The sequence below is a fragment of the Fonsecaea erecta genome, assembly GCF_001651985.1.
Source record: "Fonsecaea erecta strain CBS 125763 chromosome Unknown Scaff10, whole genome shotgun sequence".
Classification (NCBI taxonomy): domain Eukaryota; kingdom Fungi; phylum Ascomycota; class Eurotiomycetes; order Chaetothyriales; family Herpotrichiellaceae; genus Fonsecaea; species Fonsecaea erecta.
This window is the reverse complement of record NW_017387253.1, coordinates 57,961-72,280: the sequence shown is the minus strand read 5'-3', so window position 1 is coordinate 72,280 and position 14,320 is coordinate 57,961. Positions and strand designations below refer to the sequence as shown.

At 52.9% G+C, this 14,320-nt stretch overlaps 3 protein-coding genes across 3 annotated transcripts; all 3 read left to right on the top strand.

The window, feature by feature from the left end:
• Positions 1–2,274: 2,274 nt before the first annotated feature.
• Positions 2,275–2,667, top strand: AYL99_09757 (hypothetical protein; the record flags this gene model as incomplete). Its single annotated transcript, XM_018841264.1, has 1 exon — positions 2,275–2,667. The coding sequence occupies one exon, from the start codon at positions 2,275–2,277 to the stop codon at positions 2,665–2,667; it is 393 nt and encodes a 130-aa protein (XP_018688973.1).
• Positions 2,668–5,555: 2,888 nt separating this feature from the next.
• On the top strand, positions 5,556–6,770 carry AYL99_09756 (hypothetical protein; the record flags this gene model as incomplete). Its single annotated transcript, XM_018841263.1, has 1 exon — positions 5,556–6,770. The coding sequence occupies one exon, from the start codon at positions 5,556–5,558 to the stop codon at positions 6,768–6,770; it is 1,215 nt and encodes a 404-aa protein (XP_018688972.1).
• A 4,998-nt stretch (positions 6,771–11,768) lies between these two features.
• On the top strand, positions 11,769–13,042 carry AYL99_09755 (hypothetical protein; the record flags this gene model as incomplete). The annotated part of the gene is made up of 3 exons (XM_018841262.1): positions 11,769–12,124; positions 12,173–12,626; positions 12,683–13,042. 3 exons carry the CDS (start codon positions 11,769–11,771, stop codon positions 13,040–13,042), a joined length of 1,170 nt encoding a protein of 389 aa, XP_018688971.1.
• Positions 13,043–14,320: the final 1,278 nt, after the last annotated feature.

Genomic DNA, 14,320 nt, shown 5'->3' with positions numbered 1-14,320 from the left:
TCGAATCCCACCGACATCAACCTATAAAGTAGCGAATTCGTAGTATAACCGGCCGGCCGAGAAAAACCAACCCGCAAGGGCGAGTTTCGCTTATCACAAACCAGGTTGGTTGACCTGCTTTGTGATAAGTTTTTGCCATTTCTACCGATGATGTTATTTTCTTTGATATGTGTGTCCGTGTGCTCTATCTTCTTGCAAAAGCAGATGTCACCCTCCATTCACAGACTCCGCCGGTTTACGTCTCGCAAGCCAAAAAGGTTACTATGGGGATCTGCAGATGTCTACCCTCGCCGTAAAGCCACTAATAGTTCCTTGATCTTGCCTTCAGAGGGGAACTTCAATGATCCTAGTGTGGCACTTGCCAAAAAACGGACCCGTATTCATACTTGAGAAGTCAACCATCATTTCTGATTTCCTTTTCTCTCGGATCCGACCTCAGCACACCTGCTCCTTCATGCTCGATCCCTCATCCCTGCCGGCGCGGTAGAAAATCCTCCTCCATGACCTCGGGCAAGGCTATAATCAGCCCTTCTGGCCTTCTCCATATCCATCGTCATCTATTCGCAGAACCCCCTAACGCGGCCGCGACCACCGCTTAGTCCCGCTATCCAGATTTGCTAAGACTATCGACCACGGGGACCTGGCTCTTCTTCGTCCGCTCGATCTGGTCCGACTGCATCTGCTTGATCGAGACTGCCAACCTCTGCGTCTGCTGCATGTGCCTCTCGAGGATGATTACTCTACTGGGACACATCCTCACTCGTGGAGTCGAGCTGCTCGCCGTGTCCTACCTCCCCGGGTGCATCAAGGGGTTGAGGACCGTGGTCAACTGCACGTTGTCGGAGTTAGTACGGTTTCACTGTGATACTGGTGATCTGGTGCATCTCCAGTAACGACTCCACTGTCGTGTCGGGGTACTTGTACTACTCGAAACTCGCGTTCTCGTGGTCCGCCTAAAACTTGTTCATCAACCAGCCCACCTCGAGAATCTCTGCACCTATCCAGTTGCTGAATGGCTCGGGAACCACTGTTCACTTGCGAAAACCGCTGGTCTATTGTGTTGACGGCGTTGAAGATCGAGCGTGTTAATCAAGGAGCCGACGGTCGAGACCGGGTCTAGTGCCTCGGCCTCCGGGTGGAGCTCGTTGTCACCCTCAAACCGTGGACGACTACGCCAGGCTGTGGTACGACACCTTGATGCCCAAGTTGGACTTGTTGCTGGCCCAGGTCACCTTCCCGCCGTGACCTTACTGATATGGCTGTGGAACAAGGTATACAAGGAGATGGGCCTCTAAAAGAAAATGTGGATGCTGGTACACCCGTGCTACGGTGAGGCTGATCATCTTGAGCATCACCTCATTCGTGATCATCGACCTGCCCATCACCTTGAACTTGCTCACCCTCTTGCTGAGCGGCAAATTACCAGCCACCTCCCGATGCTGTGCCGATCGCTGCGTTCTGGTGGACCGGGATCTCGTTCGAGATTGTGATCAAGGTCTGCTACAGGTAGCCCTATCCACTCTCCATTGAGACCGGGGTCTCGCACGTCCACCTCTTGACCTTGTTCTCCACGGATCCGCTGCTAGTTCTACACTCGTCGCAAACGAGGATCCTTGTCGACGACTTCGCCAGCTCGGTCTGACTCTCATGTCGATACATGTCCTCGAAGAAGATAATGGATGTGGATGTGACTCTGTCGATCACCCCCTTACCGATTCTCCACGTGAAGTCCGGGTTTCTGGTTATCAAGCCCCTTTTAGTTCATCTTTTCAATCGGCTCGCAGGTGCGCCGCCGCACTAACTGTATATCAGGGCATTCTGTACTGACCTGACAACAGGTCGTAAACCACGAAGACCACGTCGTCCAATCCTCTTGTATTACTCTGCTGGCTCGAGACGGGGAAGCCTAGACTCCACGATATTATTTTGGGACCAGTGATGAACTTGCTGCGAAATACAATGGTTCACAGTCATCTCGGGTACAGAAATGGCGGCCGAATGCCCAGCGGCCACGACCTCAGCAGGCCATCCCGATAGCTCTTCTTTTTGTCATTACGTTGTGCACTCACATCCAAAGAGTGAGTGCCTGACAAAGCAATAGGCGGCGCCAGTCCTGGTTAGGCGCTTGGCACTTGACACCCGCCTACAAACACCTTCAACGCCTCGATCAATCAACACAGTCACCATCCATCACATCTACCATCCACCAGACTCGTCTCAGTATTTGTCAATTGCATCTGGCCTGTCTTGTCTCGAGTCCTTACCACTTCGACCATGTTGGGAGTCGTCAGGGACTTTGCTGTCGCGATTTTCGGTCTTGTGGTCGCCCTCCTGTCCGGCCTGCTGGGTGTCTTCCTGCGCCTGGACCGTCCTCGCGCAACACAGCCGCAGTCTCCCTCCCCTCCCCCGACCCCTCCCGACTCTACCCACAGGTTCGTGCGGCGGGAATACGAGGCCCGCCTCCAAAGCATATTCGCACGCCGCCCGAGGGAAGGCTTGGAGCAATTCATCGCCCTCGAACTGGAAAAACACCGTCTTCTCGAAGAGAACGCCGCCCTCATGCGCAAGCTCACCGAGCTTACGGAACAGCGCATGGCCGACATGGCCGATTCGGGCCGGCGCCCAGTCCCGCGTCGTCCTCCTACTCCTGATCATGCCCGGGGCTGATCAGCCCGAAGCTCGACTATTTCTTGCACTGGGGTGAGTCGTGAGTCCTTCAATTGGTGCCGGCGGGGTTGCTAACACAATGCACGTCGCAGACACCCTTTCCGCAGGTGTCGATGCCGACCTTGGAGCCTGGAGGGAAAGAAAGAAAGGCGACATCTTCGCAGCCGTGCCTGTGGCCGGCTTACAGGGGCATTGAGTGGGATGTCTAATGGATTCCCTCAAAGGAAAAGATTATGATACTCTTGTCGTGGCGTATCCGTGGTTTCATGTTTGATCAGAAGGTGTCGGTCCTTCAAAGAGATATGTTTATGTTGAGCAGCCTGTATATGAGAGTGTCCCGACCATGGCTAGGATTTGTGCATAATAGAACGACCTGAATCCATCCAGTCCCATAGTAGGGAGAGGAGGCAGGAGATAATGTGTAGACAGATCTCAGCTACCCTCAATATGAGTCAACGTGCCCTCGAAGCTCCTTCCCAACACCCCCTACACAAGCACCTATCTCTACTACCTGCGTCCTCTTCTTGTGCACTCCCTACGAGGATGGCGAAGGGTATGGCTGTGATGTGCAATCAAGTCGTGACAGTGACGACGATCATACGATTGGGAATCTCTCTGGCCCGTCGTCCTGCCTCCACCCAACTTCGTCTTCACGCCACATTCACCTCCGCGTGTATGGCCATATTTGAGATCGGCGGCATGTTGCTTCACCATCATGCGAGAAGTTCCGTAGACTGTTTATTGATCAAGCTGACAAGGCACATCTCCTTGTCTGCGCACGACGGCAACATTGCGTAGCTATTGATAGGCCTTTCGGACGAGATACATTCCTTGTAACGGCACTTGGACGGACACGGGTTATCTCCCGGATCCCGCAGGCCGGGCGTGGACGCCTTCAGCCCGCTCGGGCGGGACCGGCATAAGGCGATTTTCAACCAGATGTGTACATGCAAGCTTAGGCGAAGAAGCAGCATACGCAGTCAGTTGCAAGCTTCATCATCATCTGTCCAGTCAGGATGATGGCCAAAAGATTCTTTCATGGCACGGTAGAGGGCCGCGCAATGGCCAATCGTGTAACACATGGAACCCGTGCTGCTGGGTTGGAGACCCCTGTCAGGAGCCAAGACTAGAAACTTGATCAAGTATCTACGGTATTCCTTTCGATCCATATTCCGACTCGGCGTTGTCGTTGTCGTTGTCGTTATCAACGTCGCATTGTGGGCGGATAAGAATACTCAAAAGACATGGCTGTGTTTGGCACGCTGCTCGCGGCAGAGGCACTCATCTGCGTCTGCCAAAAGGATATAACATAGGCTTCGGAGTTGTTCCATGTCGCCAACGCTACCTACCCATCAATACAATGAGACTCCGCCTGACCTAGCCCGACATAGCCCAGATATCCTCGACTGACCCTCCTGAGTGCTTCGAGATCTGGGCACATTTCCAGGGCAGTGGCCGTTCCTTCCGATTTGCCCTGGGAACCACCAAAGGATAAATTTACGGACGTGTGACATCCAGCTTGACGACGTTTGTGAAGGGGCTGTCAGGCTCGTTAAAGCAGGAGTTGTGGTCCAGTTCACTCAAAGGCTCATGCGGGTCCTGGCAAGGGAGATAGATGTTTGAGCCGGGCCTGATGGCTGTGGAGGCGTCGTGGCTGTTTGTAGGCCCACCTAGAGCAGACGCTTGTTGCACAAGGAGGTTGTGTGCAGACGGCGTCAGAGTAGTGGTGGTAGAGACTACGTTGATGCCATCTCGTTCGAGTTCGTCGCCCTCATCATCACATCTGGGTCATCTCCATGCCCGCATGCGGCTCCTCGTATGCGACTGATGGATGGCATGGTCGACAAGGCCCACTCTGACCCTCTTGCCGTCAGGCTCTGGGTTTCGCAGGAGACAGGGATGTCACCATCGTCCGATGTCTGGCTTAGTGTCGCTGCCGAGCGTGCCGTACCTTGTCGCCTGGATGTACGGACTGAGAACGCACATCTTGCTAGCAAATTTGCAGCGGGCGGTGAACATGTCAAACGAGGCCTGACTCGACGACGGAAGTTTTCATATCCAAGTTTGTTTCGCAAGCCGGACGCAAGTCCGAATCGCCAACATTGATAGCTGCAGCTAGCTGTCCGGGCATACCAGGAGTCCGAAGTTGACAGTTCAAAGTCACCGGCCATTGTGGCGTCTGGGAGATAGCCGGAATGACGCCGACTGCTCCCGATGAATGACATCCGCCTCTTCTCCATAGTTTACCACCTGTGAGCTCTCTTGGTAAATCAAGAGCACAAAAGCCGGCGTGGACACCCCTACCAGACACACCTTCAACGACTGTTCGCCATCGGTGGTACATATTTGGGAATGAACAAGGCACCGAGTGCCCAGAAGACGACACGACCGAAGACAAACACAAGCATTAAACCCCGTCACCGTCACATCTGGCATGTCCTGGTTGTGGCTGTTTGATGTTTCTACAAACGCCAAGCAAACGACCCACAAATTCACGCGTCACGTGAAGGCAGCGGCTAAACCCTCCTGATTGGAGGGCTCAAGCTTTGACTTTCCTTTACTTACCCCTCATGGCATTTCATTTCACTTCTTCTCCTTCTTCTCCTTCACCTTCTTCTTCTTCTTCTCAGATCCACATTCTCTCAGCTTTCGCACAACCTGGATTGCTCTGAATATCCAGGTATCATCCATATATCATATTACTCAGTTCCTCCGCGTGGTCGGTCTCTCTCTCCTTCACCATTTCTATCGCATCCGAGGCAGATCTCCACGTTGTCTCAAACTTCTGTGCCCTTGATCTTCCTCTCCCTGCTCAATGGTTACGCAACAGCCACAACATCCCTGCGCGATCAACAACCATCTCCTTGCCACCATCCCATCAAACCACGATGTCGTCCGGTGGAGCATCTTCGAGCGAAGCAGCTGCCGCTACGCCTGCGCCCTTCCTCTACGAGAGCCCACCGAGACCTCCGCCTGCGCCCCTCACCTATGAGAACCTTCAGAGCTTGAGTCGGCAGACGTTCTCTCCGCACCCTCGCCTTCCTCCAGCTTCCGCCCTCTCTGACCTTCACTCTGGCTCGTCCTTCGATCCTCCATATTTGAATGCTCGCCGCCACATACTCAAGTCTGCTCAAATCGTTCTGCTCCGTGGGCAGCCCCCTCCGAATGTCCAAGCTCAACTGAATGCCATCTGGGAATCGGGACAATCCGAACGGAGGGCCAGCAAAATCAGGAGGATTGCCGAAAAGTTGGCAGACAAACTCAGGGTCAGGTATACCCAGGACAAGAGCAGCCATGACGCATGGATCGCCCCATTCACCTGGGCTCTGCGGAAGTTGGATTCAGGTCACCGACTCCTTACGGTGAGCGGGGAGAAGTTGACCGGTCTCTCCGGCCCTCGGACGCAGTTCCTCGAAGGATCTCCGCCATCGCCTACACTGAGTATGTCCAACATGGTGCCGCCAGTTTCGTCCACATCGCACCCATCGTCGAGCCCAACTTATATTACTTTGCCTCCCCGCCCGACCCTTTTACTTGGCTTCCGGGTCGAGGATGTACTGAAGGGACTGGTCGAGCGTGGCCTACCACAAGTTGCAACCGAGCTCTATCTTGATCTTCTCAATGAGGATAAGGAAATCTGTTTTGCGCCCACGCGAGATGGAAGGATTGAGCTGCGTTACCCTTTCCTCGCCGTTGAGGCCCAGCGAGAGACGACAGGAAAGCCCCTGACCACGACTCACTACGAGAACATGCTGTCCGGAAGCTATATCATCCATCATCAGATTATGATCACCATGGCGCTCGAATCCGGCTGTTTCGTTCCCGGCGAAGATGGCCAATCCCCGCTGTTCTTCTCCATTGCTATCCAGGGATGTGCCATGGAACTCTGGGTGCACTATTTTCAGGATTCCGAATACCGAATGAACCGTATCCAAGATGGCGAGGGAATGGATTTTGGGGACATCCTTGTGAAGTTGGACTGCATCATCTCGTGGTACAAAGACAAGTTCTCTACAAGTGTCATGGATGCTGTCGCCAAAAAGATCAACGATGAAGTTGAGGGAGCAGTGCGACAAACGCGCGACGCGGGCCTGGAAGTCTGAAGCCAACTTGTTCCATGGGCCAGACATGACAGAGAGAAGAATCGGAGAGCGTCATGGGGAGACACGCTACTGGAGAGAGATGCAGCAATCTGACGGACTGTCACGGCAGGCAATGAGAGGTCAGCTGAATGAGTTTACGGGTTTTTTGTGGTGCGGGATTCGTTCATGAACTGGTGTATGGAGATGTATTCTTAGGGCTGGTGGCGTATTGACACTGAATGGTTTCCATCAGCACTGTATCCCTAGTCAACAGATCAATGAATCAAGAAAACACTGAAGCTCCCGTTGAGCCAACCTTTCTATTTCACATCATCTATTGTGATCCACGGGCTGAGTGACAGGCGGTTCGACCTGCATACATTGGCCGTGTTTGACAACATCCTCAAAAGCTCTCTCTCTCAGAGCTGCTCGCAAGTGTTGGTATGTATGAGAGGTGCATGTACGCAGCCATAGAGGGGCATCGTTCAGTCCAGTCCAGTGTCCCCTTCCTTGTTCATGTTTGTTTGTTTGTTTGTTGATTGTTTCTCTGACTCCAAAGGTGACATTGTTGTCGTTGTCGTCGCCGTCGTCGTCCGTGCTCCATTCCAAGACCCATTACCCCCTTCGCCTCACCAGCCAGAATGACTTTGACAAAAACAACAACAGAGTCCAGTTCCCAGTCTCCGGCTAGTCTGCACCGTTCGCATAGACAAGTATCACATACATGCCGAGGCCGAGAGCCTCAAATGCAAGGACTGACTGGATGAATTGAAAGCTTGAGACCTGTGAGCGAACAATATGTGAATATGTGACTTACCACCAGGTGGCATCTGGATATCCAAGTCTATGGGTGACGTCAGTGACGTATCGAGACTAGCGCGACATGCCAGGACCACGCGCCAAGACCGATGTTTGTTGGCGAGGGGAGGCCGCACCACTCCCATATTCCCGCAACACATTGTCTTTACGAGGTACGTCAACACCAACCAACCGGCTTCCGGCTCTCTTCCTCCAGGCGCCTTCTCTACGAGCAAGTAAAGATCAATGAATGATGCCTGTATGGAACATCAATCCTTCCAGGCGCTACTGAGCTGCCACAGCGACAGCGATAACGACTGCGACTGCGACTACGACTGCAATAGCGCTGTGAGACGGAGAAAGAAGCCAGCTCCGTCACAACGAGAAGGCGATGACCTCAATAGTCCACATGTCCATGACACCATCCTTGCCATCTCCGCTCTATCCTCAACGACTTCTCCAACGTCTCTTCCTCTTCCTCAACATCTCTCCAGATATCACGGGAAGGGAACGCCATATCCATCCACCTAATCAATCACTTTCTGTTACAATGTAAAAGAAACCCCGCGGTGCCCAAGGGCCTCACAAACCGCCACAAGGAGTCCGATGATGACAACCCGCACCCAGATGGGGTGGTCTTCGACGTCAATAGCGCCGAAGGCGAGATGCCTGTCGTGCTGTAACACAGATGGTCGTCGCTGATGGTATGCTGGTACTAGTAGTGGTCGCCTACTGTGAGACGCGTATCGTCAATGGTGGAGAGAGAGAATGTGTCCGATAGTGCTCTGGTGATGACAGGGCAGAAGTAGGAAGGTCAGGATACCTGGAAAATCTTTTGAACATGACAGAATAGACGGAGGATAGTGAGCGTGTCTGGGTGTGCAAGAAAGGGAAGACTGTGGCAGGGAGAGGAGGCTCAATCAGTGTTGTTGTTAGGCATGTCACCCCCTCAACATGCATGTCGATCCATTGGTCTAGTGACAGGACTCCCTCCGCCAGAACGAAGCAAGGGGAATATGGCCTCATGCCTCCCACGCAATAATTACGCGGATTAGATCAAGTACCAGCAATCCAGCAACGGTCGTCAAAGCGTGCTCGTTGAGATGCAGCACTCATGGTCGTCCATCTGTTTCATTCTGCGGTCTCGGAACTGTTACACTTCTCAATAAAACGATTCAGCCAAGGTTTCTGTGACCTGTCACCGGTACAATCTCACTTCCACTTTGGAATCTGGCTGGACGTGGCGAAGTGGATTGTTCGTCTGCCGTAATGGTCTCAGTACATGGAACAAATACCTACCGACGATCCGGAAATTCCGTATGAAGAATGGTCAATTATTTGTGTTGCCTCCTTTCACGCCATCAGAGGCTCTCCCAAGGAACGTTTTCATATGCCAACGGCAGGCAATGTCTGTCAGTGCTCCGACCTCAATGCTACTCCGCCAAGAGAGCCGTCGTCGAGGTCCTCGACGAGGGGAAAGCAAGAAGGACATGCCCGACATCCGAATAAAGCCTTCGCCCGCCCTTTCCTCCCAGTGCTGCCAGTATTTCAAGTCAGGAGGCTGGCGGCGGTGCCGGGGCTGTCGATACTGATTGATTTCAATCTTGTGCAGACCTGCCGTTATCAGAAAGGTTGGTTTTACCTCAGCTCGGACAGGCCACAAGGGTTATTTTTTCTTTTCTGTCGAGTGGTTCATGTGATTGATATTGGTGGGACACTACCACCTGATCAAGAGATCCTGTCGCCTATGTCACAAAGGCAGGCTCTTACAAGGGCCGGGTTGACCCGGGGCGGGTTTTCGATCGGGTCGGTTTATTCCATAGTTCAGGCTGAATGATGTTGTGTCTCTATCACGGGAATACGAAGCGCCTATCTGGCAGGTCTCCTCGTTGGGAGGGTCCAGACGTGGCAGGCGACTTGTGGTAGAAAATCAAGTGGTCGGCTGAGAGGCTATGAGGTGTTGCTGTCCGCGCTGGCGAACGCGGCAATTCTCACGGAGACATCTAATGGAATTCGGTTCTCCAGGAGGGATCGACTAGTGACGGACAATGGGCTACGGCTGCAGAATTGCGGTTGTGCTTGGAGTATCCTGCAGATACATGTGTATTCCAGCCTCAATTTAACTGATGGGGAGACGGGGATATCACAGGATCTCATGGGAAACCCCTGCTTTTGATGGTTTACTGGATCGAGCCGGAAAGGATTTGACCCTGTGTATGCTCGAGCACCTCCCCTTCAACCCTCACTCAATCCACCTCATGAATCTTCCGGGGTAGCAGCAGATCAGATCCTCAGACCCGTCGTCGTGACGGGCCACAGAGGTACTGTAGCTCTCGGGGATAGCCTTGGGTACCCAGCCGGACGACGACCTTGAGGATCGATGGCGAAATCCAAGTAGATCCCAACAAGAGGAAGAAATAAGTACCTTGGGCAACCAACCAGAGGACTGGCTATCTTGGAAATCTCACTCCGGCTCTGCCTGCTGGAGGCAGCGCGTAGTTGGCTTCAAACTGTGTGATGCTTCCAACCATCATCCCGGTATACAAATAGACTTTGACCATTGAACAACAATAATTACAGAAAGGAACATCGGGAGTCACCTAACACGTCCGACGCGTCTAAAGTGATGGTCATGGCTTTCAGGCTTCTCGTGTCAGATGTGGCGGATGCTTGGGAGACTGTAGATAGTGATAGAGAAATACGAGCTGTAGTAGATTCCGGGCAGGACACGAGAGAGAGCGGGGAGTGAGGCCTTTGGATATCCTCATAATCGCGATTTCCCAACTTGCTTGGCCTGATTGCATACTCTTTGACAGCTGGAGTCAAGTATCACTCTCGGCAGACATGCATGAATTCCTTCTTGTCCCCACGCGTCCCCTCCATCTTCTTGACCTTGGTTGCGCAGTCACCGAGTCGACTCTTGTTGTGGATACTCACTCAATCAGGCGTGCGCTTCAGGGTTTATTGCTTTGCTATACAATCAACTGGAAGAGGGGGAACTTTTGACGAGCATTGTGCGTTTGCCTTTCTATTGATCGAGGGCTTCCTACCTCCAGAGTCAAACCGGGATGTTTAAAAGACAAAGAGGCGGCTGGTTGGGCATGAATAAAAGGAATTTCGCACAATGGAGCAGTGCTAACTACCCCGCAAAGCCCATGGCAAGTCGCTTTTACCCATCTAAATCGTTGTCGAATTTCAAGAGTTCGTTCCGCCCGCATTCTGAATTGCGGCCAAAGTAGGTTTGGAGGAGAGCAGCAAGCGATGATGGGCGGCACGACTCACTTGGACCATCGCCCGAGCGACAAGAAGCAAACAGCAGGTCGATTGGTCTGGGTGGCTGGTGCATTCGCCTCGTCTCGTTGGTCCTGCACCGCGGAAATTACAATATTATGGGAAAAATCATCGAAGCAGCATCGAGAAGCTCCTATCTCTGCCTCACGATCTAGGGACAGGTGGGAGCCAGAAGCACGGCTGACCAGGTCACCCGTTGTGTCGGCCTGCCTGTATCGAGATTCGGATTCGAGACGGTACTTGACCATTTCGTTGTCCACATCGTAGGCAACGGCAAGGAGCTTGTGCAGATTGTCCTGGAACGGCGCGTCGTTTTCTAACAGTGCAAACAATCAGAACAGCCTGTGTGGCATGGCGGTAGAGACTCAAATTTCAGGGATCGAATTACCCTGAAGGAGGGCTTGGACGGCCGTCGGCACGAGATCCCGGAGTCGCCGTTGGCCATCCTCGCCGTCTCCCATCAGACGAAGCCGTCAACAGTGAGCAGGAGAGTCAGGCCGTTACTCGATGTCGCATCCTCAATGAGACCGGACGGGCTGATATCACGCGTCCCTCACAGGGCTTGCAGCCACTTCTTCTCGTCATCATCTCCCGCCAGAAAGCCCGCCATCCCAATTCAGATGGAAGCTGCAGGCTTGTGCTGGGTGAATAGGTTGCAGTGTTCAAAGGAGCAAAGAAAACCCAGGTTGCAAGACAGACAAAGACATGTCACGTCGTCGTCGTCGTGTTCCTCAGCAGTGCCCGCACGTGCTGAGCGCGACTGACTGGGCAAGTCAGCCGGCTGTGCGGCCCAACCCTTCATCCGGAAGGTGTAGCGAGAGTACGAAAGAGGTTTCATGGAAAACAATCACTTCCATCATCAGTTTGATTTGACACTCTTTGTCTGACTGCTGTCGCGGCATCCTCATTGCGTCGCCGTCTCCGACAGCAATGCAGAACCTTCCTCACCGTCGCGGCGGCGATGCTGGGGCTCAGGCCGCATCATCACAAGCCGCATCATCACAAACCGCACCAAATGCACCAGCCGCATCACATTCACAAGTCGCTCCCGCAGGTATCAAGCCCATCAGAGCAGCAGGGGAAACTCTGTCCTCAGAAGCATGTAGCAACAGCGCCCACACGCCTTCTGACGATGCTCCCACCGCGTCGTTCATTGTTCAGGACGTAGAGGCACGCCTTTTTGGACGGGTTCCCGGTTCAGAGTGGAACACATATCAAATAACCCCTTCTGGGTGGGGTATCCTCCGAAGACTTCTTGAAGACAGTGTCAATGGCGGCAAATTGCGGTACGTACAAACACTCACCACCAGCTGGACTGTAGCTGATGCGAATAGGTGCGACTATTTCTCCAAGACCCAAACCTTTGTTCATCGAATGCTTTCCCTTACCCACGAAATAACCTGTGGCTCTTTCGCTGCGATCCTCTTCAGAGAGCTCGGGACGATATGCCAGGGTACACCAGAAGAAAGGCGGTTCTTGCTCAGCGTTACAAGCCGTAGATCTAGCACTTTGAAGGGCAAACAAGACTCGGATTCCCATGAACCAGATGATTTCTTCTCCTCTGTCGATAAACTATCTTACGGTTTTACTCTAGAGGTGGCATATTCGCGGAAGTCAAAACAGCTCGAGAATCTAGCTCAATTCTACCTTTTCGAAACCTCGCTACAGATCCAAAAGGTTGTTGGCATTTCTCTTGACTATAATCACTCCAAGAGAGTCACCTTGCACGTCTGGCAACGCGAAAATGGTGATATAACCACCAGTAGCCGACTTCAGCACTATTCTCAAGTGAACTACTCATCTCGACTACACCTGGTGATATTGTCACTGACTTTGGTACCTAGGAAGTGCGAACTGAGACTGGCACGCGAGTCTCTGGCCCTCCTCTTCAAATTTCTATGTTCGACATAGCACCACCGTCCTTGGTACCGTCCTCCCTCCATGGCGTATCTGTTCAGTTTCCGCTTGATGAACTCTGGGATAAAATCGAGTCAGCAGAGCTCGAAACCGCGCGTCTGGAGAGCTTGGATGGCCTGGACTGCAACGATGGCGACTCTTCCGAAGAAGGTGAAAATAAAGACAACGCAGGTACTGGGAGGGTTGATGAAGATTACGTTCCAAGCCGAGCCGGCGGTGAGAGCCCTAAGTCAGGTCGGTCCCCAATTCGAACCCGTACTCGAACTGCCGGTGCGGCCAACAAATAAAGGCAGGGGTATCCACCGATATGTTTCTTTGTTGAGGTGACTTTATCGAAGCAAGTGATGGAGCTTCTGGCGGCGAGTCGAGACTCGATTGCGATGCAAAAGCTTCTCACAATGCGGCAGACATGCAGCATATGGACAATGGTGAACGTGGCAACTTGTGTACACAGACGGTGAGACAGACAGACGGACAATTACATGCTTATGAGCCGGTATCCCAGAATACGACGGCAGTCAGAACACCTGCCGTCGCAAGGGACGCCGTCAGTTTGTCAACGAACCTCCTACCTCGTAGCTCTCTCTCTCTGTCTCTTTCCCAGCTCACCTAACTGGGCGGGACGTGCTTCCATCGCCGAACCACTGGTTTTGTCCGTCGTCCCTTTGTCAAACCTGGCTGAAAAGACAGTGAATTGATTCTTTCGATCTCGAGCCGACACTGGCTTTTCTGTCAGGTCTCCCGAGCGAGTGTGTGTGTGTGTGTCAGCCTTGTTTGCCATGACGACAACAACAGAATCAAAAAGTCATTGTCGGACAAACCGGTTATTGAAATGAGTAAGTCGACCGCTGGTGATCTGGTTCAGACCAAGTGTTTCAAGTGTCAGAGAGACATCTCTGTTGTGTCCGTCAGTCGTCCGTCCATCCCAGGCGAGTCTGCTCTCCGCTTTGTCTCGTCGGCTCTGTCTCGTGTTCATCATCAGGGCTGCTCTCCAGGTCGTCTCGCTCCTCAAGATCATCGTCCTTCATGGCAGGCCTGTCTGCTCGTTCAAGAACTGGATTCATGACTCGGGACCTTCTCTCACGCGACCTCCAACACGAGAATATCTTCATATATACGTCTCCGCTCGGTATGGCAGATTCCCTTGGGCTGAACTCGGAGGAGCCGGTTGGGACACAACACAGACTTTGCCAACGGCTGTTTGAAGCTCAACTTACTCATGGCATGGGGAGAGCACCTCCTCGAGTTGAGCCGATTCGACAGCATGAGTTGATGGATGTTGTTGTTGGCCATGCGTCTTCGGGCCCAGGACTTCACGGGATCGAGGTCGAGGTCGCCGAGGCTCGGAGGAGCCACAATCGAAAAAGACAAAGGAGGAGCAGGCGATAGAAATAGTGCCGCCCTGTGGACTTGGTCAGCTTCTTCTTCTTGCATGTGAGTGGCTTGAGCCATCACATCGCTTTCTCTACCTTCTTGCTCACACATCCGAGATAGACATTGATTTTTCCGTTGGGTTTCCACCCTTTGGCGTTGTCAGAACTCGCTCCATAGGACCCTGTACTGCT